Source organism: Lampetra planeri, chromosome 21 (assembly GCF_965212315.1).
Source record: "Lampetra planeri chromosome 21, kcLamPlan1.2.h2, whole genome shotgun sequence".
NCBI classification, from domain to species: domain Eukaryota; kingdom Metazoa; phylum Chordata; class Hyperoartia; order Petromyzontiformes; family Petromyzontidae; genus Lampetra; species Lampetra planeri.
Window position 1 is genome coordinate 11,749,166 of NC_136127.1, and position 27,243 is coordinate 11,776,408.

The window sequence follows — 27,243 nt, forward strand, 5'->3', positions numbered from 1 at the left end:
CCAACCATCCCCTCTCCACTGCCAACACCTGACTAACCCCACCTGGTCACAAACACCACCCCGCTACCCCCGCCCCCCAATCGCCTCCCACCAGACCCACCCTCCACATCACTGGGGAGCAGAGATTCCAAGAAAAGCGTGTTCAGCCCTACCGTGACCTACTGTCGCCATCACCAACGGCAACCCCATCAACATCATCGCTATCTACCCCCCATTAACAGCAACACTGCCGCCATCACCAACAGCGACATCATCAATATCACGATAACCATCTCTGTGATCATCATCAGTAGCAGTAACACCATCGCAATCCTAAAAACAGTATTCGCATCATTATCCCCAACAGAATCATCACCACCACCAACACACAACAACCGCCATTCGCCACTAAGTGGCGGTGACGTCACCACGACGCTTGTGCCAGGCTAGGTGCACGTTGAGGCCACGTGAGGTATCGAACGCCCGCTGGCAGGTCACGGGCAGACCCAGCGGGTGCCACGGGTCGACTGACCGAGATGACCGAGAGGACTGGCTGATGCACCACCTGTGCCCCCTACTGTGCCAACTTGCTGCGCTTTAGCCACCCGGCGCTCCGCTCGTTGTGAGCGTCGCTTCTGCAACGCACACCAACGCACACCAACGCACACCAACACTACCGCCACTCTCAAGGTAAAAGATACCCCGAATGGCCTGAATATATTTTTGGGGCAAGTGCTGTTAGAGAGCACCGATAAAGCCCGGCACAGCACATGAGGGGGTGGGTGGCTAGCACCACGCCCGGCCGCCTTTGTCTCCCCAGGGGTGATGTTTTTTTTACACACCGCACCAGGTACTCATTTGAGGCTGAGTCGACCTCTGGGAGGCCGAGGACCGGTTCAAGATAAATCATCGTCACTGTTGTTGGCCCGAAGCGGGTGACCCTAACTTGGGTCACCGGGTTCGTAGCGCAGCCTCCTAACCACTACACTACCACCACTATCGTCATCCACGCGAACGCGATCACCACTTAAACGTTTTCTCGTATTCACCCTGAGCCCCGCCTCCTGTGTAAAGTCCTTCACAACTCGCTCCCGATGATCGCGGCGGTGAATGTCCTCACAGCGGGGTGACGATGACCCAATTTCACATTTCCCACATTTCAGGCGGCGTCTCACTCGGCGAGTGACTCCGCGCATCTCCTGGAGCCACCGACGGATTCAGCGCTCCCTCCTTTCGCCTCCTCCTCCACCCCGCCCCGTGTCTTCTCTCTCAGCGCCGCCTACTGGTGACGGCGGCCGGTGCAGTGATGTCGCCCCACCTCGCCCCGCACTGCGCGGATTTTAATGAATGATGCCACCGCCAGCCGATGGTCGTCGTTGTTTTGGCCAGGAAAACGTCGCCGAGTCGCAGGACTATTTCATGAGGGTCGTGCTACAGGAGGACCCGTGTCTGACAGCGAAGGGTATTTGCCTAGAAATATCTGGAGGTTCACCAGCATTGTGTCGTCCTTTCCCCGCGCCTCCGATTAGCATGGTTTCAGTGCCGGACTAAGTTAGTGCGGGGCCTGTAGCATATGTTATAAAGGGGCCCTAAATAAATTAAAAAAACACAAAAATATTCAAACACAAATGTTTCACTTGCATAGCAAAGTAATTGTATTTTTCATTTGCTATACTGCCAGATAATACGACAAATCGCTAACCTTAAACACCCAGTCGTTCATAAAAGTCAAAGGCGGGAAAGTACTATAGCAATAGAGCAAGTGCAGAATCACTGAACCGGAATTGATAGCTTGAAAGCATTTAGCGCGGGACCCTTCAAAGTTCGGGGCCCGTAGCATATGTAGCTACTTTTGCTACTACGATAATCCGGCACAGCACGGTTGGCTTCTTACGGCTCAAAATAAATTCAACACAGCTACGGACATTGGTGTATCGAGTAGCAAACAGGTTACACTTTCTCTGCAGGAAGAGGACAGCCATCAGCACCTTGCATGGTCGGGACCCTCCCTCCCGAGCGGCGAACGCTCTCAGAAACTGGCCCGTGGACTGGAGGCAGTCAAACAAGAGGACTCGCGTCTGACTGTCCGGAGATGACGTCGCTACGGTTGGATAATCATCTTATTGTGGGGAGATCTTTCCGAACCCAGAATCGTTTATATGTTGTCTAAATTCCAACCGCCGTCGTGAATGTTCGAGTGGGCTGTGTCCCGGATAACCCCTCCACCAGTTTTCAATGGACCAGGAGAAATTTGAAATCCAATTATGCGAAAGTAAAATTTTCGTTTTAAAAAATGTTGTGTTGCCCATTGGCTAATACAATTTGGGGCAAGTGCTGTTATCGAGTAGCAGCACCTACCAAGGCCGGCACGGCACACGAAGGGGTGGGTGGCCAGCACCACGCCCGGCCACCTTTGTCTCCCCAGTGGCTGAGTCAGCCTGAGGTCGAATTGGACCCTGCACTGCTTGGCCAATCAAATTGGCCAATTCGGTGTACAGCCCCTGCACTGCTTATCCGAACTACCATACACAGGAGTGGGCAAATAGAAATAACAAGAATAGCCATTTGTTTGCGAATTCGTTAAACAAAAAAACTACTTCTTAATATTTCTAGATCCGCAATGCACGTCACTACGAAGCGGTTCTTACAGAGCCGCAGGCTGACGACCCCTGCCCATAGGCGAGTGGTCGGATGCATCTCTAAACTAAAACAATCTTTTTGTTACCAGCTATGGCCCACTGAGCTATGTATAGATATTTTTCAAAAGCGACCTGGCTCTCACAAATGATAGCTCAACGAAGTGGGCTTATCGCGTGGAAATGGACAGCAGTCAAATACTCTAAACGCGTGACGTTGATTTTAAATGTGGAGGGGAAACCCGGAGGACCCGGAGAAAAATCCACACGACCACGGGGAGAGACATGTAGACTCCAAATTTCCAGCAGGCGTCAGGGTCGGGATCAAACCCACGACCTCCTGCATAGCAGGCGAGGTAATTAACATCTCCGAGCCACCGTGATGATGACGATGAGAGACACGCAAACTCCAAATTTCCAGCAGGCGTCGGGGTCGGGATCAAACCACGACCTCCTGTACACCAGGCGAGGGAGTTAACATCTCATAGCCACCGTGATGATGATGAGAGAGAGAGACACGCAGACTCCAAATTTCCAGCAGGCGTCAGGGTCGGGATCAAACCCACGACCTCCTGCATAGCAGGCGAGGTAGTAAACATCTCCTAGCCACCATGATGATGATAGAGAGAGACACGCACTCCAAATTTCCAGCAGGCGTCAGGGTCGGGATCAGACCCACGACCTCCTGCATAGCAGGCGAGGTAGTTAACATCTCCTAGCCACCGTGATGATGATGAGAGAGAGAGACACGCAGACTCCAAATTTCCAGCAGGCGTCAGGGTCGGGATCAAACCCACGACCTCCTGCATAGCAGGCGAGGTAGTTAACATCTCCTAGCCACCGTGATGATGATGAGAGACACGCAAACTCCAAATTTCCAGCAGGCGTCAGGGTCGGGATCAAACCCATGACCTCCTGCATAGCAGGCGAGGGAGTTAACATCTCCTAGCCACCGTGATGATGATGAGAGAGAGAGAGACACGCAGACTCAACATTTCCAGCAGGCGTCAGGGTCGGGATCAAACCCACGACCTCCTGCATAGCAGGCGAGGTAGTTAACATCTCCTAGCCACCGTGATGATGATGAGAGAGAGAGACACGCAGACTCCAAATTTCCAGCAGGCGTCAGGGTCGGGATCAAACCCACGACCTCCTGCATAGCAGGCGAGGTAGTTAACATCTCCTAGCCATCACCGTGGCGCCCCTCTGCATCTGAACGGGCTTGCGCCATCGCGACAAGAACGCGCGAGGACGACGTGACGTGTTAAGAAAACGAAACCAAAAAAAACCTTTATTGGCAGAAAATCGTGTAAACTAGAGTCCATGATCACGAAGCATAAACCAGAGGCGCGCGCGCACAAATGGAGCAAAATCGACGGCGGCGAAGCGAGACGCCTCATGCACAGCGGGGGCGCGCGCGGGGGGGGGGGGGAACGGCGACAACCACAACTTGGGATGCCGCGAGAAAGCGAGGGCGACTCGCAAAGCACGGAGTTGCGACAGACGACGACGACGAACGAACGGCAACACGCGCGGCCTCCTGCCCGCGCCAGCCACATTCAGCGGATGGATTGTGTGTGTGTGTTAAGATGAAGGGCGTCGCCTCAAAAGCTACTCCCCCCCCCCCCCACTAAATATAAAGCGCATACAATCTAGTTCATAATATCGCGTACAATCTGGACAATGCAACTCCCTCACCCCACCCCCTCTGAATGAATACTTAACACACCTCCCTTTCAGTATATGTACTGTTGAACTCTTCTTACTGCTCACAAATAAAATACAAAATGAGAGCGAGAGAGACCCACCCCCTGCAAACTCCCTGGTATGCACACTGTAGCAAAACGCCCGGCCTCCTGTGGACGGTGCCGTGTGTGTTCCTCCACACTTCTCAACAACAACAAAACATGCAATCAACCTGAAGTGCTTCAAGGCTGCTTAGGGACAGCTCGAAATTGAGTGCTCTTTGTTGCTGGCCGCTTGGCGTTTCCGGCCTTCAGACCTATGCTCAGCAACGTCATTTACAAAACAATAAGAATCAGGTAGAATCCCTGACATGTTGCGCACCGCCTGGAACATTCAGGCGGTAGACATTCCGACTGCCTGAAGATTCGAGAGGTTGGATCGCAAAGTTCGAGTTGTCCCCGAGTCACCTGAAATGTTACAGTGAACCCATCCACGCTAAGTTTAGATGCAAGGTGCACCCATTTGAGGTTCCACGGCGGTTTCGCAGAGTGCACCCAAGTAGCACGGACAATTTAACGTCCTCCAGCCCCATTGGCATGGTCCTCGCAGTTCTAGCCGAAACTGTCTTGGATGCACTTTGCAAAAAGGGTTTCATGCGGTCAACTCAACAACACAACCATCACCCACCGTGATTCGGTTCAAACAAAAGGAGACAATCAAAGAGAGCCCCCCCCCCTACACTTTGTTAATTCCAGCAAACACAAAAACCCAAATCGAAATAATCGGTAGTCGAGGCCGAGATTCGGCCACGTGCGAACAACAAGCGACGTGAATTCCGAACGGAGAAGGGGGGAAGGGGGGAAAAACAAAAATCACAAGCGAGAAATCGCAGTACCCGCCCACCTGTGTCAGCCGCGAAGGTCAATCAAGGTTAATGAGCGAACCCAGCCCAACGAAGGCACCGTTCTGCTGGGGGGTCATTAACGAGCTTAGCGCACCCACGACACCAGCTACTTTGCTCGGGGGGAGAGGGGGGGGGGATTAGGGGGGTTCACACACGCCCCTCGGAATCAGCAGCACTCAGCTAATAATCACGATAATTATTAATCAATTAATATAATCGCAGGCTAATTCACTTGACTGGGCGATAGGCGATCTGGATCGCCGGCCCAGTAACGCATGAAGCGGTTAGTATAATAGTACTGTCTAGTCGATATGCGCTCTAAGCCTTATCTACACACGTGCTGTTGATTGTTCAGTCGCGCGATAACGTCAACAGTAACGCGTATATTACTGTGATTTTGGCATGGAAACACGTCGTCATTCGCTGTATTACTACATTCATGTGCCTATGAAGTTATGGCTTATCTCAGTATGTTTTATTTTTTATATATATAGGGCCTACTAAACCTAACGAGAAAACGCGAACGTCTCAACAAAAACAAGATTAAAACGACGACGACATATCCGTGAACAACCAAGGCGTAGACGCGCGTTGAAGCGAAACACTCTTAAATAAATGAGCGTTAGGTTTCTCTCTCTTTGTTTTACGAATGACCCCCCCCCAAAAGTGTAGCCAAAAAACCCCAAGCGATGCACAATCACATAAGAGGGAGAAGTTCATAGTAAACGAGACACAACCAGTGACCCACAAATGTGTCGTAACGTAGACCGTCACACACACGCGAAGCGCGGCCATTTATTCAGTAGAAATGTGAGGGTAGAATGGCTCAGGACAGTACAAAATTAACAATCCGTTGGCTGCAAGTTACACCTAGAGATCCTACTCTACTAGAGGCCACAGTTTTGGTGAGATACATTATACACTGGCCAGAGAAATATTCATTTTTATTTATTCAGAAGGGAAAATAGAAATTAAAACTTAAGGGGGGGAGGAGGAGGAGGAGGGCACCGCATGGGATACCACCACCCCGCCTCTCCCCTTTCCAGGGCCGAGGGAGAAATACGGGGGGATTCATTTCTCACGGAATATTTTCCGGGACACCCCCCCCCACACCCACCCACCCCCACGAACTCCACCCCACCCACAGACCCTAATATATATTTTTTCCGGAGTTCAGTCCCGGACAGCTCCAGCTGAAATTAAGCCCTGATGATAGAACCCACAATCACCATGGATGAGTTGGCAGTCGAGTTTAAAAACTAGGAGTTTCACGTAAAACTGTGTGCAAGGTTCAGTTAAAATGACGGATCTCTGTTCAGCTCTCCATTCCGAAACAGAAAAAAGCGACTCAAGGTCACGTGGTTTTTTTCTTTGTATCGGTTCACTTCGTGACAGTCAAACTTGTTTGAACGTTTTTTTTGTTTTGCTGAAATCAAACATTACTTGTTTAAACGCCCTCCAACTTCTGTGAACTTTTTCGAAGTCGGCCAATCTCTACTCTCCTCGTGACCCGCCAGCTACCCAACATCGCTCCCGTCCACTGCGTCCCGTGTAGTGAGGGTGGACATCAAAAATAGAAAAATCTGTTCCGACATGAAGTGTCCCAATCATGACGCATGCTAAAACAGAACAGAACGATTACTCGTCTTTTTTTGGCGATAAAACGTGAAGTACTGCTGCGTTAGAATGCCCTTCAAATGAGGTTAAATATAAAAATATTTAACTACAACTACATGCTCCCCTGCGGTACTATGTGGGGCCTTGAGAGCGCTCCTCAATCACTGAAGCAGGATTGGCTCCTAGGTGGCGGGGGTGTGGAGGTGGTGGTGGAGGGGGCACGACACAGGCCGCCCCCCCCCCGCCCGCCTCCACGTTCCCCATAAAAGTCGTGCGGACGGGACGGCAGATTTTCCCTCTACATTCCTAAACACGAGCTCCGCTGCGAGTCTCCTCGCAAGCACAGTATATGCCCCACCGCCACGTCCAAATCGAATCATGGCCTTTGTCCTCTCACTTCTCTCAACAACAACACCAACAACAAAACAACCTGACTGCAACTCTTGAGCAGGTCCCAACCAAAAGCCTTGCTGCTGGTGCCACACACACACACAACGGCGACTTGCGGACGCGAGATGGCGCCACGAACGGGCACTGCGCCACTCAAAGTTGTCGACGCTCGACAATTGCTTGAAATCGATGCTCCCCTGTGGCGAGCATCGTGGGTGATAAAAGCTACACCTTTAATGCATCGCCACATACAACAAATGTTTATAGTCTCTCGACCAACTTCTTGAGTCTTCCTAAACGTATGGGAAGTCTCGTCTGCCTGATGAGAGCTCCCACAAGTGATGAAACCGGTTTTTTAGCGCATCAACACATGATTCTGAACCACGCGCCTGGGAGGCTGAACAATACCGTGCAGGCTTCCTCACTTGATGTCGGCCAACTTATTTCGACGCAAAATTCGCGATGCAGTTACGCGTGTTTTAATTCACTCGGATGCGGCCCGACGTGGGGACGGGACAGCGTGCGCGCTGGGTGCGTTGCTACTCGATATGCAGCTGTCTCGCGCGAGGCATTGTGGGTTGGGGGGGGGACTTTGCGACCTTTCCAAATCGAGATTTCTCGCTTTTTTTTTTGGAACGCATCTACCGCATGGAGCGAGGGAAATCTGCGTCGCAACTTTTACGTGGAAACACCAAAGCGGACGGCGATTTTTTTGTTGTAATCGAGTGCGGGACTTTATGTTTGTCGGCTATGTTTCCATTGAATCCTCTCGGCACAATTCCCGTTCTGCGCATCTACAATTAGACAAAGCGGTAATGTGGTCGCTTCGCGTGCGCATTTCCCCGTGAGGACTACATTAATGGTGCAAAGAGCCCGATTCAACATTCGGTAGCAAATAAACAACATTTACTCCAGAAATATGCCAATGTTTCACGAATTCCATAACGCACATATTTTAACAATGTCCCACTGTTTGGTATGAAGGACAGACGACGCAAGGGGTTCATCATCTGGGCATACATCGACAAAGCTCTTGACCGAGAAAAACGTAAAGCGGCTTTTTTTGTGTGAGAGTATGAATCGGCTTCCAGGGGCGCGTGCCCTCTTCCGGAAAGAGAAGTCTTGGTCACGTCCACAGGTGTAAACGCGCAGTCCGGAATACGCAGATATCAAACAAACAGGAGGAAGAGATAACGTCTGCGGTGAGAAAAAAAAACGAATTCCGAAAGCAATCTTCTACATGTCATTTTACCGATACGCTTTACGTCTTCTGGAAGATCTTTGTGATTCGCCATGCGTTTCATCGAGCCACACAAGCGAGGTTGGGGGGGGGGGGTGCAAGAGAGATATGGGGGGGGGGGGATGGCTGCCCACGGGATCGTGAGCTTCCTGCTAGTTTCCGAAATAGCAGACGGGGAAAACGCACGCGCGACTCACGCGCATTAAGACGTGAGCCCACTGCACTTTTGTCCAAATGCGTTGACGGGCTAAACACTCGCAATGGAAACATAGCCGATGTCCGTTCGGCGTCCGTGAGCACGGTGGATGTGAGTTCGATCCCTCGCTCCCATCATTCACAAACGCGTTTCCACACCCCCACTGCCCCCCCCCCCCCAGGGAGGGCCGCGGTGCTGGAGTTCGCGTCTCGCTCCTCCGACGGCTGACTCGGGGCGCCGTGAGCACCAGCACGGGAAAAAAACGAACAAAGAAACGAGGGGCGGAACGACCCTATCCTGGACTCAAAAGTCAACCAGCCGACATCATCCTCAACACACTCGGGGTCCAAACGCACTACCCCCGAATCCACGAGTGAACTAGCGTCAGTCTCGCTTGCGCCCTCACATTGGACAGCTGACACTGGACTGCAGCGTGGCCATTAGCCCAGACCTGGTGCAGATACGGGCAGCGGACATTATTAACACTACACATCGTTTGTTGTCCTTCCCCCGCACCTCCCGCTTAGCACGGTTGTCTACGTACGGCGCGAAAGAAGTTCAACATACATACGGACACAGCCGCTAGCGCTAGGAACTACCCCCTCCTAACCCGAACACCCAACCGAACAACATCCCGACATCTAATCGTACTAGCCACCTACATCACGAGCCAACAAGACTCAATAGCCGCACGCGGCGCTAGCGCTAACCCCCACACGCCGACGAACCTCTCGGCCCTCTGACCCCTGATCAACGAGTGAAAGAGCCCTTAGCACCACTCCTGACCCCATTCGTCAACAAACTGAACTTCACACCTGACCCTATCCAAAGCAGTCGCTAATACCGTCTCGAACCACGAACTCTATCCCCTGCACCCTCTTTTCCTTCCCGTTCATTTTTTCCCTTTTGTTGCTTACGGCCGAATCCGAGTCGGCGTCAAATCTGCCGCCCGGACCTCCGACCTCCGCCCAAAACTGAAGGACGTCAATGAACAAGAAAAAAAACACCGTGCGTGACCCGGGTTGTTTTGAAACGATGTGCGACGTTTAAAAAAATAAAGGCCGGTAGGTAGGAACCGACGAACGTGAAGTCCTTAAGAGCTTGTTTTGTGTTTATCTGAGCTGCCCGAGCGTTCCCTGATACTTGAAGGTATTGAAATACTGTAGTGAGTGACACGGCCACTGCTGGTGACACCAGCACCATGCCGGCCGAGCGGCCCAAAGGCACGCACGGACCGGTAGGCCCGGCACAGGCTCAACACAGCTTGTACCAGCGCTGCGAGTCACCAGGCGCCGATATGAACAAGTATGGCCGGTAAAAACCCCAGTGTGTGGCCCAGTGTGTGGCCCAGTGGGGGCCAATGTAGGCCACAGTAGGCCAGTGTGGGCCAGTGCAGCGCCGCAGGCACGAGTGGCAGAGCTTACGCGGCGCGGCGGCCCGAGCGGGGACGGACCGAGTGATGCAACGAGTTGACTGCAGGGCGGCGGATGAGCCGGCCGCAGCCTCCGTTTTTACTGTAAAAAATTGCTTTAAAAAAACCTAAGAAAAGAGTCCCTCCTGCCTCCCCCCACCGCAGCGGTAACATTCACCTGGCACCGAAGCCGGCGGGGTTACGGACCCTGCGTGCCGCGCGAGGGAGGGCCCCCACAGTCGCAGGGTCCCCGTCCACCCTCCCTCTCCCCCCACCCCCCCACATCGTGGCGACGAGGGAGTCGATGCCGCCACCCGCAAGTGTCGGGCGAAGGTATCCGCAGGCGTAGGTCCAGGTGGTCGGCGTCGAGGAGGTCACTTGTAAGGCGTAATCGGATGAGTACAAAAATTCATTTTGAGGTTGGGTGCATGTATACAGCACGGGCTGCTTACACTCGAATGTAGTGGCTGTTCGGAAGCCAGCTAACCGGTCAGCATGAGATTTTTTTTTCGATGTGTGTAAGAGCTTGCATATGTCTGCTGAGGAGTCCTGCTTGCGTGGACAACCTCAGGCAAAGACACTTGGTAGGTACGCTGGCTAGCTCAGGATAAGTAAATGCCTGTTGAGTGGTTTTGTAAGCAGGGATTGTTTTTTCATTTGGGCCCAGCCACACCCGTGCCTAAAGGAACCCGGTCGCTCTTTGCTACGGCCCACCCATTCACATTTCTAGTAGGGAAACCCTGGTCGCCCGACAATCTCCTATGCTTTTGAACCTCGTCCCCTCTTCCCCAAATTATGCTCAGTCGAAGTGCCCTGTGCAGTCAAAAGCCCCAGCCCCAGTGTAGTCTATAATCCCCAGCCCCAGTGTAGTCTATAATCCCCAGCCCCAGTGTAGTCTATAAGCCCCAGCCCCAGTGTAGTCTATAAGCCCCAGCCCCTGTGTAGTCTATAAGCCCCAGCCCCAGTGTAGTCAAAAGCCCCAGCCCCAGTGTAGTCTATAAGCCTCAGCCCCTGTGTATTCTATAATCCCCAGCCCCAGTGTAGTCTATAAACCCCAGCCCCAGTGTAGTCTATAATCCCCAGCCCCAGTGTAGTCTATAAGCCTCAGCCCCTGTGTATTCTATAATCCCCAGCCCCAGTGTAGTCTATAATCCCCAGCCCCAGTGTAGTCTATAAGCCCCAGCCCCTGTGTAGTCTATAATCCCCAGCCCCAGTGTACTCTATAAGCCCCAGCCCCAGTGTAGTCTATAATCCCCAGCCCCAGTGTAGTCTATAAGCCCCAGCCCCAGTGTAGTCTATAATCCCCAGCCCCTGTGTAGTCTATAATCCCCAGCCCCAGTGTAGTCTATAATCCCCAGCCCCAGTGTAGTCTATAAGCCCCAGCCCCAGTGTAGTCTATAATCCCCAGCCCCAGTGTAGTCTATAAGCCCCAGCCCCAGTGTAGTCTATAATCCCCAGCCCCTGTGTAGTCTATAATCCCCAGCCCCAGTGTAGTCTATAAGCCCCAGCCCCAGTGTAGTCTATAAGCCCCAGCCCCAGTGTAGTCTATAATCCCCAGCCCCAGTGTAGTCTATAATCCCCAGCCCCAGTGTAGTCTATAAGCCCCAGCCCCAGTGCAGTCTATGTATCACTCCCAGCCTAAGCACCCAAAGCGGTAAGGGTGGAACGATCACCCCCCCTCCGACCCTGGTGATTTGACAAATTGTCTAGGTTCAGGGTCCGGATTCGCTTCAAGAACGGACCACAATTTTTCGTAACATTGCGCTGAATGTTGGCGGCGTTGGTGGCTGCAGAGGGAGTGATGTGAACCCATTATGCCCGATGCACTCGAATCAGAAAAAAAAGTCGATTCTTTCGCACGCGATTCGATGTGTGTGTCGTGAGCTTAAAAATCTAAATTTTATCGGATGCAGCGACGAGTCGTTCCACCCCTACGAAGCGGTAATCCCCTAAACCTGTGCAGCCCATCCCCTCCCTCCTCAGGCTAAGGCCATCTCTCAAACCCTGCTCAATCCACCTGTTAAACCATTGCTTCGGTTAAGGTGCGTACATTTACAAATCTGCGGGTGTGCAAGTGTGGTCAGCTCGCGGGCATATGCGTGGGTGTGCGAGTGAGCGTGCAAGTCTGCGAGGGTTTGAGTGCGAGCGAGTGCGAGTGAGCGAGCGTGCACTGGAGTGAATGAGTGCGTAATTGAGCGTGCGTGTGAGCATGCATGCGAGCGCCGTTTGCATGCAAGTATGCGTGCATGAGAGCGAGTGAGCGAGTGAGCGAGTGAGCGAGTGAGCGAGTGAGCGAGCGGTGTGTGCCTGGCTATCCCTGGCTCGGCCACTGTGAAAGAACGGGCCGGTTCAGCAGCTCCTCCATGTGACGCGCCACATCCATCGAGTCCAAGTCGAAATCCGTGTCGGGCTCCAACATCATCTCCCCACTGCACGTGTAACACGCGCACACGTGCATACACACACACACACATGCGTGCACACGCATTCACAAACAAGCATACACATACATGGACGCACACAAATATCTTAGACAACAATCTTTGACCGTGAAAGACATCTAATAGAAATAATACGTTGTCATCAATTCCTGCATTGGGGATTTTGGAATGTTTCATAATACAACTTCTAAGGGGTGAAGTGGCGACACAGTGGTGAGCACACTGCAATATGAACCCAGCGACCAACATCAATGGCGAGCGATACATTCACTGGTCCTGGACCTTTTGCGCCATTCATCAGCTTGGTGAAGTGTCGTCAAGTAACCCTAATGATTGACAGGATGTGGAGGGGGGGGTCCTTCATCCAGCAGTGCAGTGACAAAGGGCTGCACATATAATTTACGAGAATGCTCTCATATCCTTTCACCGACGTTGACCTGAACCAAGAGGCAACTCTTCGAAACAACAGATTTTTTACCATGCTGCAGTCAACAACACCGCCCACTAAAAAAACACTCCTCCCAGTAGTGGATATCGGCTCTCGTGTTGTACTTCCGAGTCCAAGACTTCGCGAGCCGACGCTTCAGTCAGCGGTGCCCACACTTGCCTGGGCGCGTAGGTGGCGAAGGTGGCCTGGGTGCTCACAGGCGACATGGAGGAGTGGTCCAGCGTGTAGGGCGTGTTGGGCGCCGAGCTATCCGAGTACGCCGTGGCAAAACTGCGCCATAACAAAAACAACGCACAGCCGCTAACCTCAGCTCTCCGCGACGCACACTCGGGGACTCGCTTTCTCCACGTCGTCGGTTCGTGCGTTCAACCCGCACACCTGCATACTCCTCCCGATGTTTGTTTTACTTCCGGCCCACCACGGAAGTGGATATCACACAGCTACCTCTGAGATCCCTTCGAGTGACATGTGGTACGTGCACTTATCACTCGCTCTGCATATGAGAGTAAGATTTGTCGCTTGACAAGTCAAGCCGGCATAGCAGAACAAAACCACATTGAACGTGATGGTTTTTATTGTGCAGTCAATGGTGACCGGGCTGAGACCATGGACTCGCTAGACCTTGAGGACGCGGTTTGATCACAGGCGGCTGCCTGGATTCAAACCAAGGACCTCAATGGTGCTGGCTCAGCGATTAAAGCTCTGATCCAACTGATCACTCCACCCCCCTGTGACCTCTTCAGTTTTTGGTAGAATTCCCATTTTCTGGCAGGGTCCAGAAATATTTTCCGGATTGCTGGTTAAGACTCCAGTACGTGGCATGTGACTATTAGCCGCAGCCACAGCGAAGGAAATACTGGATGTGGTGTACCGGGTGCGGAAGTATATCTGGGTCGCCTGCAGAGCGGATCAGTCGGCACACGTGACTTAGTAGCCACAGCCGTAGCGAGAGGCACGATGGACGTGGCGTTGCCGCGTGCGGCAATGTTTTTCCGAGTCATTGACGCAGACAGGCCCCGCGAAAGTAAAGCGCTGACGAACAACATTTGTTTGTACAAATTCAGCGGCTGTAGCGAACCGCGCTGTGTGTGCGTGCATGCTTGTGTACGCGTGTGCGTGCTTGTGTACGCGCGTGCTTGTGTGCGTGCGTGCGTGCGTGCTTGTGAGAGCGGTGCTTGCCAACAAAGCCGAGGACACTTACTCGGGCACCACCTGCTTTATCTCCGGCTTCACGTAGCCGTCGTCGTTCACCTCACGCCCGTTGGCTGTCGGGAGTAAAAACAGGCACATTGAACGTTAATTTGACTAAATTCCAGCAAACGCTCTCCCTCTCCCTCTCGCCAGGTGGGGGGGCAAGTGCTGCTCCCAACCGGCGACTGGACGTCGCGTGTAAGCGTCTCGTAAGTATCTCTGTGATATCATGTTCCCTTCGGCTGCACAACCCCACAAAGGTCTGTACAGCTCTGCCGCTACGACGATAATCACAATACACCGGTATGTAGGTCCATATATTGAACTTCAAACGTGAGACCGTTTTAAACTCCTGCCGGTCCACGGGCCAGTTTCTGAGCATTCAGTGCTGCTCAGGAGGTCCCAACCTTGCAAGGTGCTGTCTGCGATGTCTGTCCTCTTCCTGACTGGTTGCCACTCACTTCAACCAATTCGGGTTGGGCTTGTTAGAACCAATGTACGTATCTACGTTGAATTTCTTTAGCGCCGTAAGTAGCCAACCGCGCTGATCGGAGGTGCGGGGGAAGTACAACACAAATGCGTAGTGTTAATGTACGCTGCACGTATATCTGCATCAGCTCTGGGCTAATGTTCCACACTGCTGCCCAGTGTCAGGGCACCACGCCGAGCGGGCGACGCCGAATGCACCGTGCGGGATGGGGGGGGTGGCGGCGGTACGTACGCATCAGCGGCGTGTAGTACTTGGAGAAGGCGTCGTCCTTGAGCCGGTCCGGGTACAGGAACTGAAGGTGGCTGAGATCGCTGATGCGATCGGCCAGCGAGCGGATGCTGAAGTCCTTCGCGGTGTACGGCATGAGGTTCCACACGAGCCGCTCGCCTGCACCAAGCACGCGCAGGGACAGTGAACTCGCACGGAGCCTACGCGGGCGTCGTTAGCGAGCACACAACGAAGGCCAGAATGGCGCGAGATGGGGATGGTAGGCACCGGGTATTCGTAACAAAACGGATTTGACCCACGGGGGGGAAGGACCGGTTCAGATATTCACCAACGATGTTGGAAACGAGGGCAGGAATAGAATTCGGGTGGCCGGGATTGTTCTGCAAAGCAAGCCGTAACACTCGGTGACAAATTGTTGCTTTAAAAAGAACCCGGGGATGCGGCAAGAGGTTACGAATCACTGGTAGCCGACCACTTTATAGAGTGACGTGGTTGGCAAGGGCGTGCGTGCAACCGTCAATATGCACCCCGGTTGGTGGGGTTGTCGGCGACCCATGCGATGGTGATGCCACCGATCTCGGAGTCGCTGTAGCGCAGCAGGAAGGTCCCATTGGGCTTGGACAGGAGCATGTCCGACGCCTGCTGCTTGTTGGCGAACCCCAGGATAGCCCTGCGCACGGAGGGGGAAGGTGGCGGAGGCGACAATTAAACGTCGTCTCTGTACCAGACTCGGAGACGCGTTGGGCTCAGATATAATGTCTTGGACGAGCACAAAATAAATTCTGCTCCAGAATCATCAGGAAAAAGTGTGCCGCTGCAGGAGGCGACACAACTCGCCGTCACTTTTGCTGCCAACACTGCCGTAAGTTGACGCCACTTTAGCTTAAACGATTGAAATGCAAACAAAAGTTGACATGATGAATACTGTTTCACTGATGACACTTTACAGTCAATAGTGTGTCAATGGCTTGCGTAAGATTTATAATCTGTGTGCTAATTTTACTATCTCAAACTGTTATCCAGGAACATTGGTATACACACAGACTTTGGACTGATTTTAAAACTTTCTAGGTATCATCAGTAGAGTCAGGCTTGTTAAACAAATAATCATGTGCTGCGAGATGTTATTGCCAAAGTTAATTTCATCTTCACAATTGGCCTGTCACTGCAAAATACAATATTGTAAAACATGATACATTGGACTCGACTCTTTCAGGCTCTCACGAGGGCAATTTCATGGAAATCATTACTGCCAAAAAGAGTAGTTGTCAAAATCTGGACAAGTCTGATCACTGTGGGCAACTGGGCATGGCAGTTTTCAATCAGAACATAGAAAGAATGCCACATGACTACCCGATGGCGTGTGCTCTTGTAGACCAATCACTGCTCATCAAGCACACTTTTCAACACAATCCGTGTTCGTTTGGCAGGCAGAACGATAAAGTAACTCTATGCCACTGCTGTATGGAGTTGCTCGTAGTTAAATGCATTGCGGGCAACGATTGCCCAAATATTTCCCGAGAATACCGTGCCCTCGACCGTGGTATGTACGTACGTATCTCGAACTGTGCTAATGGAAGGTGCGGGGGAAGGACAACAAAACGTTCAACCACGTGGTTGAACGAGTTTCAAATTAATGGCCCGTTTTCCGATGCAGGAGTGTACACAGCGACCATGGTGGTGTACACAAGGTTTATTTAGCCCCCCGACCACCAAAGAATATTTCTTTCTCTGCCTCGGCCACTAACCCGTCGTTCCAGTGCTGCTTGAGGTGCTTCTTGGTGAGCTCCATGACCCCGTCGAACCACTGCCAAAACGTGAAGTTTCGGCCCTGCAGGCTTTCCTGGTGTCAGAAGGCGCACGCGCACAGCACAAGCGGGCACAGTCTTCAGCACGCGATGTACGGCAAAGCGAACCATTTGATTGCAATACGAGTTCAGCCTAAAGGCCACTTTAAAGACTTTTTCTCCCGCGAACAAAGTTTGAACATTTAAGTCGGACAGCCTGGTAGACACAAAAACCTACATACGTATCTATTTCCCATAGACACGTCGCTTCGACGCATCGCTGATATTGGTACGGGACTCGTTTCCATCCTAGCCCTGGCACGGCTCAGCCTGGGGGATCCTACCCTGTTGAACTGCGCCCAGGAGATGGTGAGGTTGCAGTAGTCGTCGGCGTGGGTGGACGTGCTGTTGAAAGCCTTCTGCGCCAAAAACACGATGTTCTCCTCCGAGAGGCCCCTCTGGCTCTCCACGCTGGCCTTCAGCTTCATGTTGAGGGCATCCACCAGCTGGGGCCATGCCACCTTGTCCGGCACCTGGAACGGCACGCGGCCCTGCCGGCGTGCCGGAGGGGTAGGGGAAGGGGTCCAAACGAACGTACGTATGCGTGGGTCAGTTGCGATGCTATACACAAGGGCGAGTAGCGATCTTGCTTATTGAACTTCCTTCGGCAAGCCTTCCCCGCTGATAATATGTACATTCCAGATCTTTAGCCTTCTCCGAGTTGCTCTAATTAGACCTAATCTCCTCCTTCCTTCTGAAACAGGGGTGAGGAACCCAAGGCCCGTGGGCCATACCGGGCCTGCGACTCTGATCCATGCAGTAGGGGGCAGCACCTGCCCACCAACCCCGCTACACAGCAATGATCATGGCACCGCAGTCACAGTGACAATTTTCATTCTGAGAGCTGGAATTTAGCCAAATTAAGTGCAGAAGGCAATTTCACGTGGCCTTATTTTTGTACAGTCATTGCTGACCAGGCAAAAATCATCGACTCAATAGACTTTGGAACCTGATTTAATCACAGGCAGCTGCCTGGATTTGTACCAAGGATCGGAGGCCATGCCAACTCAGCTCTCTGACCTCTAAGCCACCCCCGGCCACCTCTATTGCGCATGTTTTGTACGTCACCGCAGTGATGTTACTAGAGGGCGCCTGATACTCGATGATTTTCTCTTACCGTAAACACAGCCTCCTGCTCATGTTTGACAGCCCAGAACACACAGCCTCGTTAAATGGCAAAGCTCCAATTCACATTCGGCATTGCATTCTGTCTCAGGTTATCTAATTGCAGGTGACATGAGCCAGCGATTAATTAATTAGATTATAGGGAGAGAAGAGGCAGCACTTAATGCTCCAGTGGGTTCTGCTGGGCCATCGCCAAACCACGGAGGCTGCGTGGATTTCTTGGCTGGGAATCCAGAGGCAGGCGGCGTTCACCACCTGCCAGAATTGGAGCCGTGGCAAGCCAGTGCAAGCCTATATCCGTGCATATAAGAGATCAGAGGCTCGTGGTGGTGTTGGTGGCCGTGAGCGGCACGTGCGTTGCGCACCGGTTCGGCAAAGGCGTTGTCCCACAGGACGGTGGCGGTGGCGTTGTTGTCCTGGCTCCCGTGAACGATGACCACTACGGGCAGGGACAGCGTCTACACGCAGCACACACGCAGCACACAGGCAGCACACGAGCAACACGGGTGACTCCTGGGTTTGGCCAGCCCATCCACGCAGCGGGTTTGGAGGTCGACAGTCAACACGTGCCAGCAGTTCCTCTTGGCACAAGCTCTCGCAATGTTTAAATTATATCGTTTCATTATTTTACAAATTCAGAAATCGCTAAAACAGACCACAAAGAGGTTTCAAAGTGCTGTACGGCATAACAAAACAGCTTTAATTAAAGGTCATGAAAACACAGTTTGGAAATTACACTGCACCCTAATATAAAAAACCCCCCAGATTTCTCCAAAATTAGTAAAGATATCTTACGAAATAAAAATCTATTGAATTTAATTCTACAAGGCGAGTATCTCAGAGGTCAGTGGTGAGCTGGGTCCACTACTTGTCACCCTATCCATCCCCACAATGTCCACCTTTGTCTTCATATTACCCTCCCGCGGGTCGATTTTTCCAAGATGGAGGAGGTACAGCATAAGGACTCCCAGCGAGTGTTACAGGCCTGCAACATGCATGTGCCGGCGCGTGCATGCCGAAACCGGTAGCTCGGGGTGTGTGTGTGTGTGCGCGTGCGCGCGTGTGTGTGTGCGAGTCCTTACCCGGACTTGAAACACAAGCTCATTGCCCCCGATGCTGAAGTGCGACTGGAAGAGGATGGTGAACTTCTCCTCTGTGACCGACTCCGCCCCACGCCGGTCTGAGCGTTTGATCTTCTTGAGAGACTGGACAAAGACAAGAACACAAAGATCCTCTGTGTAGCCTGCACAGGCTGTTGGGGCGAGTGCTGTCAGTGAAGCACCCATGAAGGTCGGCACGGCGCACGAGGGGGTAAATGTGTGGCCGGCGCAATGGCTGACTACCTTTGTCTCCCCCGTTCTGTTTACACACTGCACCAGGTACTCATTTAAGGCTGAGTCAACCGAGGAGAAGCCAAGGAGTAATTGAAATCATCACCACGGGTGTTAGCCATGGCCAGGAATCAAACTCGGACCGCCGTATTTGCAGTGCAATGCGCAAAATCACTACGCTCGCGCTCCCCACTAAAACACGCACATACAAACGCACACGCGCCGGCGTGCCTGCATCAGGATTAAACCACAGAGTGTTTGACTCACCCTCCTAGCTCCGCATCTGCCCTCTCCGACAAGGGGGTGCCCCCCCCGCTGCCTGCGAGGTTGCGCGGCCAAAGCCAGAACGCCGCGTGCAACCGACGCATCCAAGCTCTTGCCGGAGCGCTCACCATGTTCCTGAAGTTGGCGGTGAGAGTCCCTGTGGCCTGCTGGAACTCCATGACGCTGCAGTTGTTGAGGATGTCTCCACTGCTCTCACTGTACGAGCGGACAAGGAGACCATTGGTAGGAGTTTAGAGCAAAAGTGTTTTGCAAATGTAAAGAATAATGAAGAAGTCCGGCGGACTCCGACGTATACACATATGACTTTAGGAAGCGCATTGTTGTATTCCGTTCAAGCGCGACTAACTTCCTCGCCCCATTAAAATAACGTCGTTGTTTCATGAACCGCATTTGTTCCCAGAAACGGTGAAGTCTCGACACCAAAGTGGGAGTCTACCAGTGTTGTGCTTTGTCAGTTTTGTTGTATAGGTACGAGGGCCTGCACATTGCTACAAGCCGATTTGGATCAGCTGCAGTCCTCCTTCCACATGCGATGGCAAAGATGCCTGTCATCTGACGGTTCGACTTTGTCAGAAATGTCACCATTGCATCTGCGACCATTTTCCTAGCGATCGAGAGCTTAGTTTGAGGGAGACAGCTGTCACTGTGTGGACACGTCGCTCCGTCTTGATGTGCAAGCTCCTGCAGCAAATTGCGCACTTCAGTTGGTGGTTGACGTTCGAAGTGGACTGCGATCCTCAAAGGAATGGCGCCACCCCCGTGGTCACCACCCACCCCCTACCCGTGATCCGTGGATCAAACAAATCACTTGAGACGCCAGTGTATGGCAGCAAGAGCAGCTTTTGCAAATACTGTCGCAAGAGGTTACACGTTTGTCCTTTGCCGACTATGCGTGATGGAGCAATTTCGTGTGACACAGATCAAGGAATCGCGTTTGACCTAAACTGAGAACCACAACATGGTCTATCAAGATGCAAGATCTCAGATCAAGAGATGCAAAGCCGTGACACAACCGCATCCGGTTCTGCCGCTCACCAACAACAAAACGGACAACACGCCCTCCTGGCTCGTGGTTGTCAAAGGCTGTGATGCAATGGAATTAACACGGGGCTGGCCCTCTGTCGAATTTCCTTTTTCGTCGCCCGGTGCTTGGACCCCCCCCCCCCGCTCCAGCCACCGATGATTACCGGCACAGACGCACCCCCTGCGTACACTCGATAACTACTCCGTTGCTCTGGCTCCCGCCGACGTCACGTGGGGCCCCGGCGGTGGCGGCAGGAGCCACTCACTTGCGCGTGTTCTCGTTCTTGAGCAGGGCTTTGGCCTGCTGCTCGCTGATGATGGTGGCCACCACCTGCGGCGGGTTCATGTGCACGTTCAGCTTTCCGCCCACCAGCAGCCGCACCGTCGCAGCAAACTTGGTCTGCGTCTTGAGCACTTGCGGCGGCTGCTTCTCGATAATGAACGTACTGCGTGGGGTGTGGGGTGATGGGGGAGGGGGATTACAGGTGCAAGCATCTCAGTCGCGTGTCTACTTCGGAAACCGACGAACTGGCATGAGCGCGTTAACGAGAGCAAAAAGGCAAGCGAGAGCATCGCGTTAGCGCGCTAAACGTGAAGCCGGAACATTTTCCGCGTGAACATTGGATGACGATAAGGTACGCGTTAACGTGTTGTCACCCAATAGGCGTTTCAGGGTGAGGAAAAGTTTCCTTACCCCTCGGCCTATCCCATAGATTCTCACGCACACGGTTCGATGCGCGCATTGCGATTGTTCAAGATAATTAATTTCTAAATCCTCGACGACTCGTTGAGAAGCGCGGCGGTGGCGGCAGGCTTTGCTCGGTGGGTACCTGGTGACGAGCGCAGAGAGCAGGGCGGTGATGGTGGAGTTGAGCTCGGTGAGGATTTCCTGGCACTGCCCCATGATGGGCAGCTGCTGCAGGTGCAGCTCCACGCGCTTGATCTGCTGCCGGTTCTGCCACACGATCTCCGCCAGCTTCTCACACCTGGCACAGCCGCGCAGGGACGGGGTCCCACGTGAACACTACGGCCGCAAAAGGCGAGCACGGGCGCACATAGCCACGTATACGTGGAAACACGTGTACACGCAGCATGGACACAGACACAAGCGTGCGCATGTACACATGCAAAGTCAAGATTCCCCCCATATAGGCGTGCAGGCTGTTGCGGCAAGTGCTGCTGGGGAGCACCTATCAAGATCGTAATGGTGCACGATGGAGCGATGTGGTTATTACCGTGGCTGGCCACCTTTGTACCTCCAGTGTTGATATTTACAGCGTGCACCAGGTACTAATTTAGGCTGAGTTGATCGAAGGGAGGCCCAGGACTGGTTCAGATAATTTGTCACTGGTGTTGGCCGTGAGCGGGAATCAAACTCAGGTCGCCAGGTCTGTAGCGCAGCACGCTAATTGTTACACTACTACTCTCCAAAAATACACGGGGATGCATACACATGAACACACAGGCCTACACAGGCACACACTGGTACACACAGACACGTATAAACGTAAACAGATGTACTCAAGAAGACAGACACACGCACGTGAATGGACATGGACGCAAGCACGCCCCATGTACACATACAGACATGGACAAGTTCACATTGATACATGTGGACTTACAGAGTGACACACTTACAGAGACACGCCACTGATGCTGGGCATGACCGGGAATAAAAATCAGGTCACCGGGTTCGGAGCAGGATTACGCAAACACATGAGAGCACATGGCAGCACACACACATCAGCATGCACACTTGCACACAAAGACAAAGATCCCCCGTATAGATTTAACAGACTGTTGGAGCAAGTGCTGTTAGCGAGCACCTATGAAGGCCGGCACGGCACATGAGAGGGTGGGTAGCCAGCACCACGTCCGGCAGTCATTGTCTCCCCAGTGGCGATGTTTACACACCGCACCAGGTACTCATTTGAGGCCGAGTAGACCCAGGGGAGGCCCAGGACCGGTTGAGATAATCCTCACCAGTGTTGGTGGTCGTGATCGGGAATTGAACTCAGGTCATCGGGTTCGCAGCGCAGCACGCTAACAGCTACACCACCGCTCCCAAACATACACACACACATATATACAAACGAGCAGATGCGCACACGTGCACGCAACCCCCAGAGTACTTGTGGTGTCAGTGAATTTGCTCAGAATAATCCAAAGGAGGAAGAGCTTGAGTTGACTTAAGTTTATTGGGGAGCTTACACGATAAATATGGCTTAAGTTTAAATGAGGGTTCATTATCAAAACCAGCTTTAACGTAGAGCGCAGGTTACATTTAAATGTGGATTACAACCTTAATAGGTGGCTCGAATTAAAAAAAGCAGCTAAACACGAATATTTGGTGACATCAACAAATGTGAATGTAGATGTGCGTGTGAATGTAGATGTGCGTGTGTATGTAGATGTGTGTGTGTATGTAGATGTGTGTGTGTATGTAGATGTACGTGTGAATGTGTGCGCTATTTTGGTATTTGTGCGAAAGGTTAACGTTGTGGTTCTAGTGCTGCACTCTCAACTGGACGATCTGAGATTCTCCGCCACAGCTAACATCGGTCGCAAATGTGTGAACTGGTTCCGCGTGTACATAACACCCGCACTGGGGAGACAAAGGTGGCCAGCATGGCGTTGTCCACACCACCCCCTCTTGCGCCATTCCGGCACTTACTAATAGACTCTGAAAGGCTACAGAGGGGGTCTTTGTCCGTTTTATGCAAGATGCAAGTGTACACAGCGTAATAGGTGCAGGAGTGTGAGCTTCACGGGTGAGGCACATGTGAGCACGTGCAGGAGTGCACAGGTGTGTGACCACAAGCAGCGGCGTGTGGGTGAGAGGGCATGCGTGCGTGCGTGCGTTCGTTCGGAGAGGAGGTAGGGTACGGGTTCTGCCCACCAGCCCTGCAGGCAGTCGAGCCCCCCCTCGGAGGGCCCCCCGTTGCCGGCCAGCTGCTGTCGGCGCTTCCACTGGATGAGCTCGTCGTCCAGGATGGTGGTCTGCAGCTTGGTGAGCAGCTGGAACGTCTTCTTGTGCTTCTCCGCCAGCGCCTGCAGGAGGATCGCGCGCCCCATTCCGCGGCAAGCGGGCGGAGGGGATGCACGAGGTGAGGATTAACACGGCGTCGCGCAGAGGGCGGGTCTCACGTGAAGGTCCGCAGTGTAGCAGTTAGGCGTCTGATGAATTGGCACGATTCAGAGCCATGTACTGTGCATCTCATTTGTATTGTTTGTTCTTACGTAGTCCCTGTTGTCGGTACCATCACATTCTTATGTCTGTACCATGCACTTTGTTTCGTCTCATTTGCACTGTCTTTTCTTTTGTCTTGTGCCTGATATACACTTTGATTGGCATGCCTCAAACTCCATTATTTCAAATTCATATCTATTACATGCCATCAGTTCAAGAAAACAAACGGACCACCAGAGACAAAATGGATCGATTCCTGAATCAAAGCAAGACCCCTCAGGGTGACAATTCACCGAACCACGGAAGGGAGGAAGGGGGCGTGGGGCGAGGTTAATCCTCACGTGCCTTTTATCAACGACGCAATTAATAAACCGTCCAAAATCACCAACACTCAGTCCCCATGGCGGCAGCCAAAACCTCTGCCGTGGACCCAGCTCATTTGCCGACGGTGGGTTGCTCTTCCGCCACGCGGGGAGAGGTCACCTTGCCGTTCACCCCACAAGTGTCAGCGAGGGCAGATTAACGAGACCCACGGCTATGTCAGTACCTGGGGGACATTTTACACCTGCCACCAATGCTCAAGCCTGCCTTAAAGCACAATGTCGTAAACAACAAACGTGCGTGCGTGTGACCCAGTGGCACTCCGAACAAACGTGCGTGCGTGTGACCCAGTGGCACTCCCACCAGGCGCAACTTCTGCAGCTGCTGAGCTTCTTGCTGCAGGATGCTGTCCATGTTGACGCGGCGCTGCTGCAGGCTCTGCTGCATGCTCTGCACCGAGCTCTGGTCCTGGGGTGGGCGCGCCGGCTGGGACAGTTGGTGCAGCTGCCCTGCTCCGCACCACACACACGCACACGCAGCCGGGGTTAGCCCTCTGCCCACAGCTTACCTCCGTGGTCCAAGGAAAACGGACTGACACCGCTGGTCAGAGGTCGCAAACGGGTTTTGATTCCTTACCCGTACCCATATTCGGCCGCACCAGGGTCGCAAACGGGTTTTGATTCCTTACCCGTACCCATACTCGGCCGCACCAGGGTCGCAAACGGGTACCCGTACCCGGCCGGGTACGGGTAGGGTACGGGTATCGGGTACCTGATTGCGACCTCTGGGATGAAGCCATGTTGCAGGCGCGGGTGGGTTGATTCTAGGAACTTGAATTGTGAGAAGAGACAAGACGTTGGGAAATGAGTGACAAACAGTTACTCACCAGTGACTCACGGCCTACCCGTACCCGTACCAGGCCGTACCAGGGTCGCAAACGGGTACCCGTACCCGGCTGGGTACGGGTAGCTGGGTATCAGGTAGGGTACGGGTATCGGGTACCCGGTTGCGACCTCTGCCGCTGGTGCTCAAGTGTCCCTGTGCACCTGGCCTGGCGCGGGCGCCGTGGTGACGTAACCATCGCTTAGTGGCGAATGGCGGGTGTTGTATTATTATTGTTACTAGCTTGTTTGCCCGTCCTAGAACGGAAGCAGTAATATTTACGAAAAATTTGTCCAGAGTATAATTGTATCTTGTGTAAATTTAACGGCAGTGAATCTTACACAAAAGTTCGTCATCAAACACTTCACTGCATTTTGCTGTAGCACTGTATTAATGGCAGTGAATCTTGCACGAAACTACGTCATAAAACACCTCACTTCACGTCACTGTAGCACTGTATATAACTGACCTTCAAATTGTTCAAATTCACTGCTCTGATACTTTATTCTCTTCTGCTTTCGGTCGCTGGGGTTGAAATAAATTTGAATTCGATACAATATCTTGAAAATCACCGAGAAATGTCTATTTTACCATAATGTAGAAGCATACTTACTTTAAGAAATAAAGACACCAAATCCACTTTGTTGCCGCGTAGAATTATTTATCTTACTCACTTTCAATAAAGAAACGTCAAACTTAAAGCGAAAATGCGAAAAAAAATGTCTTTCCGCTCGACCTTCTTCTGCCTGAGTGTAAAAATCCACCTGCTCATGAATATTAATGACGGGGGGGGGGCGGGGTTGCGGCATGTGGAGTGACGTCACGCGCATTACACACAAACAGATATTCTTGGCTCATTATAGTAGTAATTGTGAGTGTGCGTGTATATCATAAGTGGTCACTAACAGCACTTGCCCCGTCAGTCAAAGTAGATTATCTGACGGGACCTTTGTCTGTTTATATGTTCGTCAACAAAGTCATGGGACGGAGAGGTGGCGCGCATTGGAGTGGTGGCACAGTCATTGGTGCATTCACTACGAGCCCGATGATCTGAGTTCAATTCCCGGCCACGGCCAACATTAGCTGCGAGTGATATCTCAACTTTCCTGTCGCTCTCCAACCCCAACACGGTGAAGTATGATCAAACAACTTGTCCAACAGTGAATCGACAAAACATTGTTCAGAATTACTATCATCTGAATGGCAATCCCAAACAAGCCTGGGGTGACTTTGTCCGGACGGTCAAGCATCGGGATTCTTTCGTAAAATATCCACGGGTGAACTGACATGTGGGAAGAAACAGGATTTACCCGGAACAAAACTCATGCATGCCAGAGAGGTAACACTTAAAAAGGCCCGCACAGATAGACTCGACTATCCACGCACATACCTTGAATGCGCAGGCTCTCCTGGTAGTGGATGATGAAGTACTCCTGGCTCTGCTGCAGCATGCGCAGGTCGGTGTCCGTCTCGTTGGTCATGGCGCGGAGCTCCTCGAAGGTGGCCGTGATCTGCGCCTGCTTCTGGGACATGCTGTCCACGGGGCTCAGCGGCGTCCCCGGCTGAACATCACAAACACAGAGATCGCCCCCCACCCGTGAAGCCTTTAACACGCTGTTGGACCAAGTGCTGTTAGCAAGCAGCCAACAGGGCCGGCACGGCGCACGAGAAGGTGGTGTGGTGAAGCGTGACCTCTAAATAACATAAATACAGTGCTCTTATTTTCACAATGCAAAAGGTAAACATCTCTTCATTGAAGATGGAGAAAAATCTTAAAATAAGCATTATAGTCCTGATAATTGGTTGACATACTATGGCTCAGGTGAAAAGCGACATTATAATTATACTCACGATCATTCATATCCTCAAAGGGAAGCAAAAGGAAACCACCGTTGACTCTCTGAAACAAGTACGGTGCCTGAATGATTTCGATTTAAAGCTTTCGTGACTGCAGGGATTCATCTTCTTGGTTCTTTCGGTAAAGTCACGTAGAAGGGAAGTAATAAAATAATAAAAATAAAACATAATAAAACAATTCTCACGACGTTTCGGCCACAACAGCGTCGCCTCGACAGACCTGGTCTACACCTGAGGACGGCTGCTTGCGTTGTGGCCGAAACGTCGTGAGAATTGTTTTATTTTTATTATTTTATTACTTCCCTTCTACGTGACTTTACCGAAAGAACCAAGAAGGTGCCTGAATGGTTTATATAAACAGTTAAAGAGGCGAGTACGTCTTCCGTCACCAAGCCTAACGTGTTATGATATTACAATAACATGCACATTGCAATGACTAAGCGAAAAAACTCGCTGTATATCTATTAAAGTTTGTTTGAAGGTAAACAGAATTAAGATAATGAAATTAATATCTGTCCTCTAATC

General features: G+C 52.1%; 1 protein-coding gene across 3 annotated transcripts in view; it reads right to left on the reverse strand.

The window, feature by feature from the left end:
- Positions 1-3,879: 3,879 nt before the first annotated feature.
- The window catches only part of LOC144724695 (signal transducer and activator of transcription 5B-like), a 55,110-nt gene continuing 31,746 nt past the window's right edge, over positions 3,880-27,243 (reverse strand). For 2 of the 3 annotated variants that reach the window (XM_078604020.1, XM_078604019.1), the window contains exons 5-19: positions 26,252-26,423; positions 24,343-24,491; positions 23,368-23,519; positions 21,299-21,454; positions 20,735-20,914; positions 19,553-19,640; positions 18,912-19,034; positions 18,195-18,287; positions 16,989-17,195; positions 16,606-16,700; positions 15,385-15,527; positions 14,861-15,016; positions 14,150-14,213; positions 13,108-13,218; positions 3,880-12,488 (exon numbers count right to left, since the gene is read on the reverse strand). In XM_078604020.1, coding sequence (XP_078460146.1) covers positions 12,371-12,488; positions 13,108-13,218; positions 14,150-14,213; positions 14,861-15,016; positions 15,385-15,527; positions 16,606-16,700; positions 16,989-17,195; positions 18,195-18,287; positions 18,912-19,034; positions 19,553-19,640; positions 20,735-20,914; positions 21,299-21,454; positions 23,368-23,519; positions 24,343-24,491; positions 26,252-26,423 — 2,007 coding nt within the window. In that variant the 3' untranslated portion in view covers positions 3,880-12,370. The remainder of the gene's footprint in view (positions 12,489-13,107; positions 13,219-14,149; positions 14,214-14,860; positions 15,017-15,384; positions 15,528-16,605; positions 16,701-16,988; positions 17,196-18,194; positions 18,288-18,911; positions 19,035-19,552; positions 19,641-20,734; positions 20,915-21,298; positions 21,455-23,367; positions 23,520-24,342; positions 24,492-26,251; positions 26,424-27,243) is intronic. The other variant, XM_078604022.1, reaches the window with a different exon arrangement.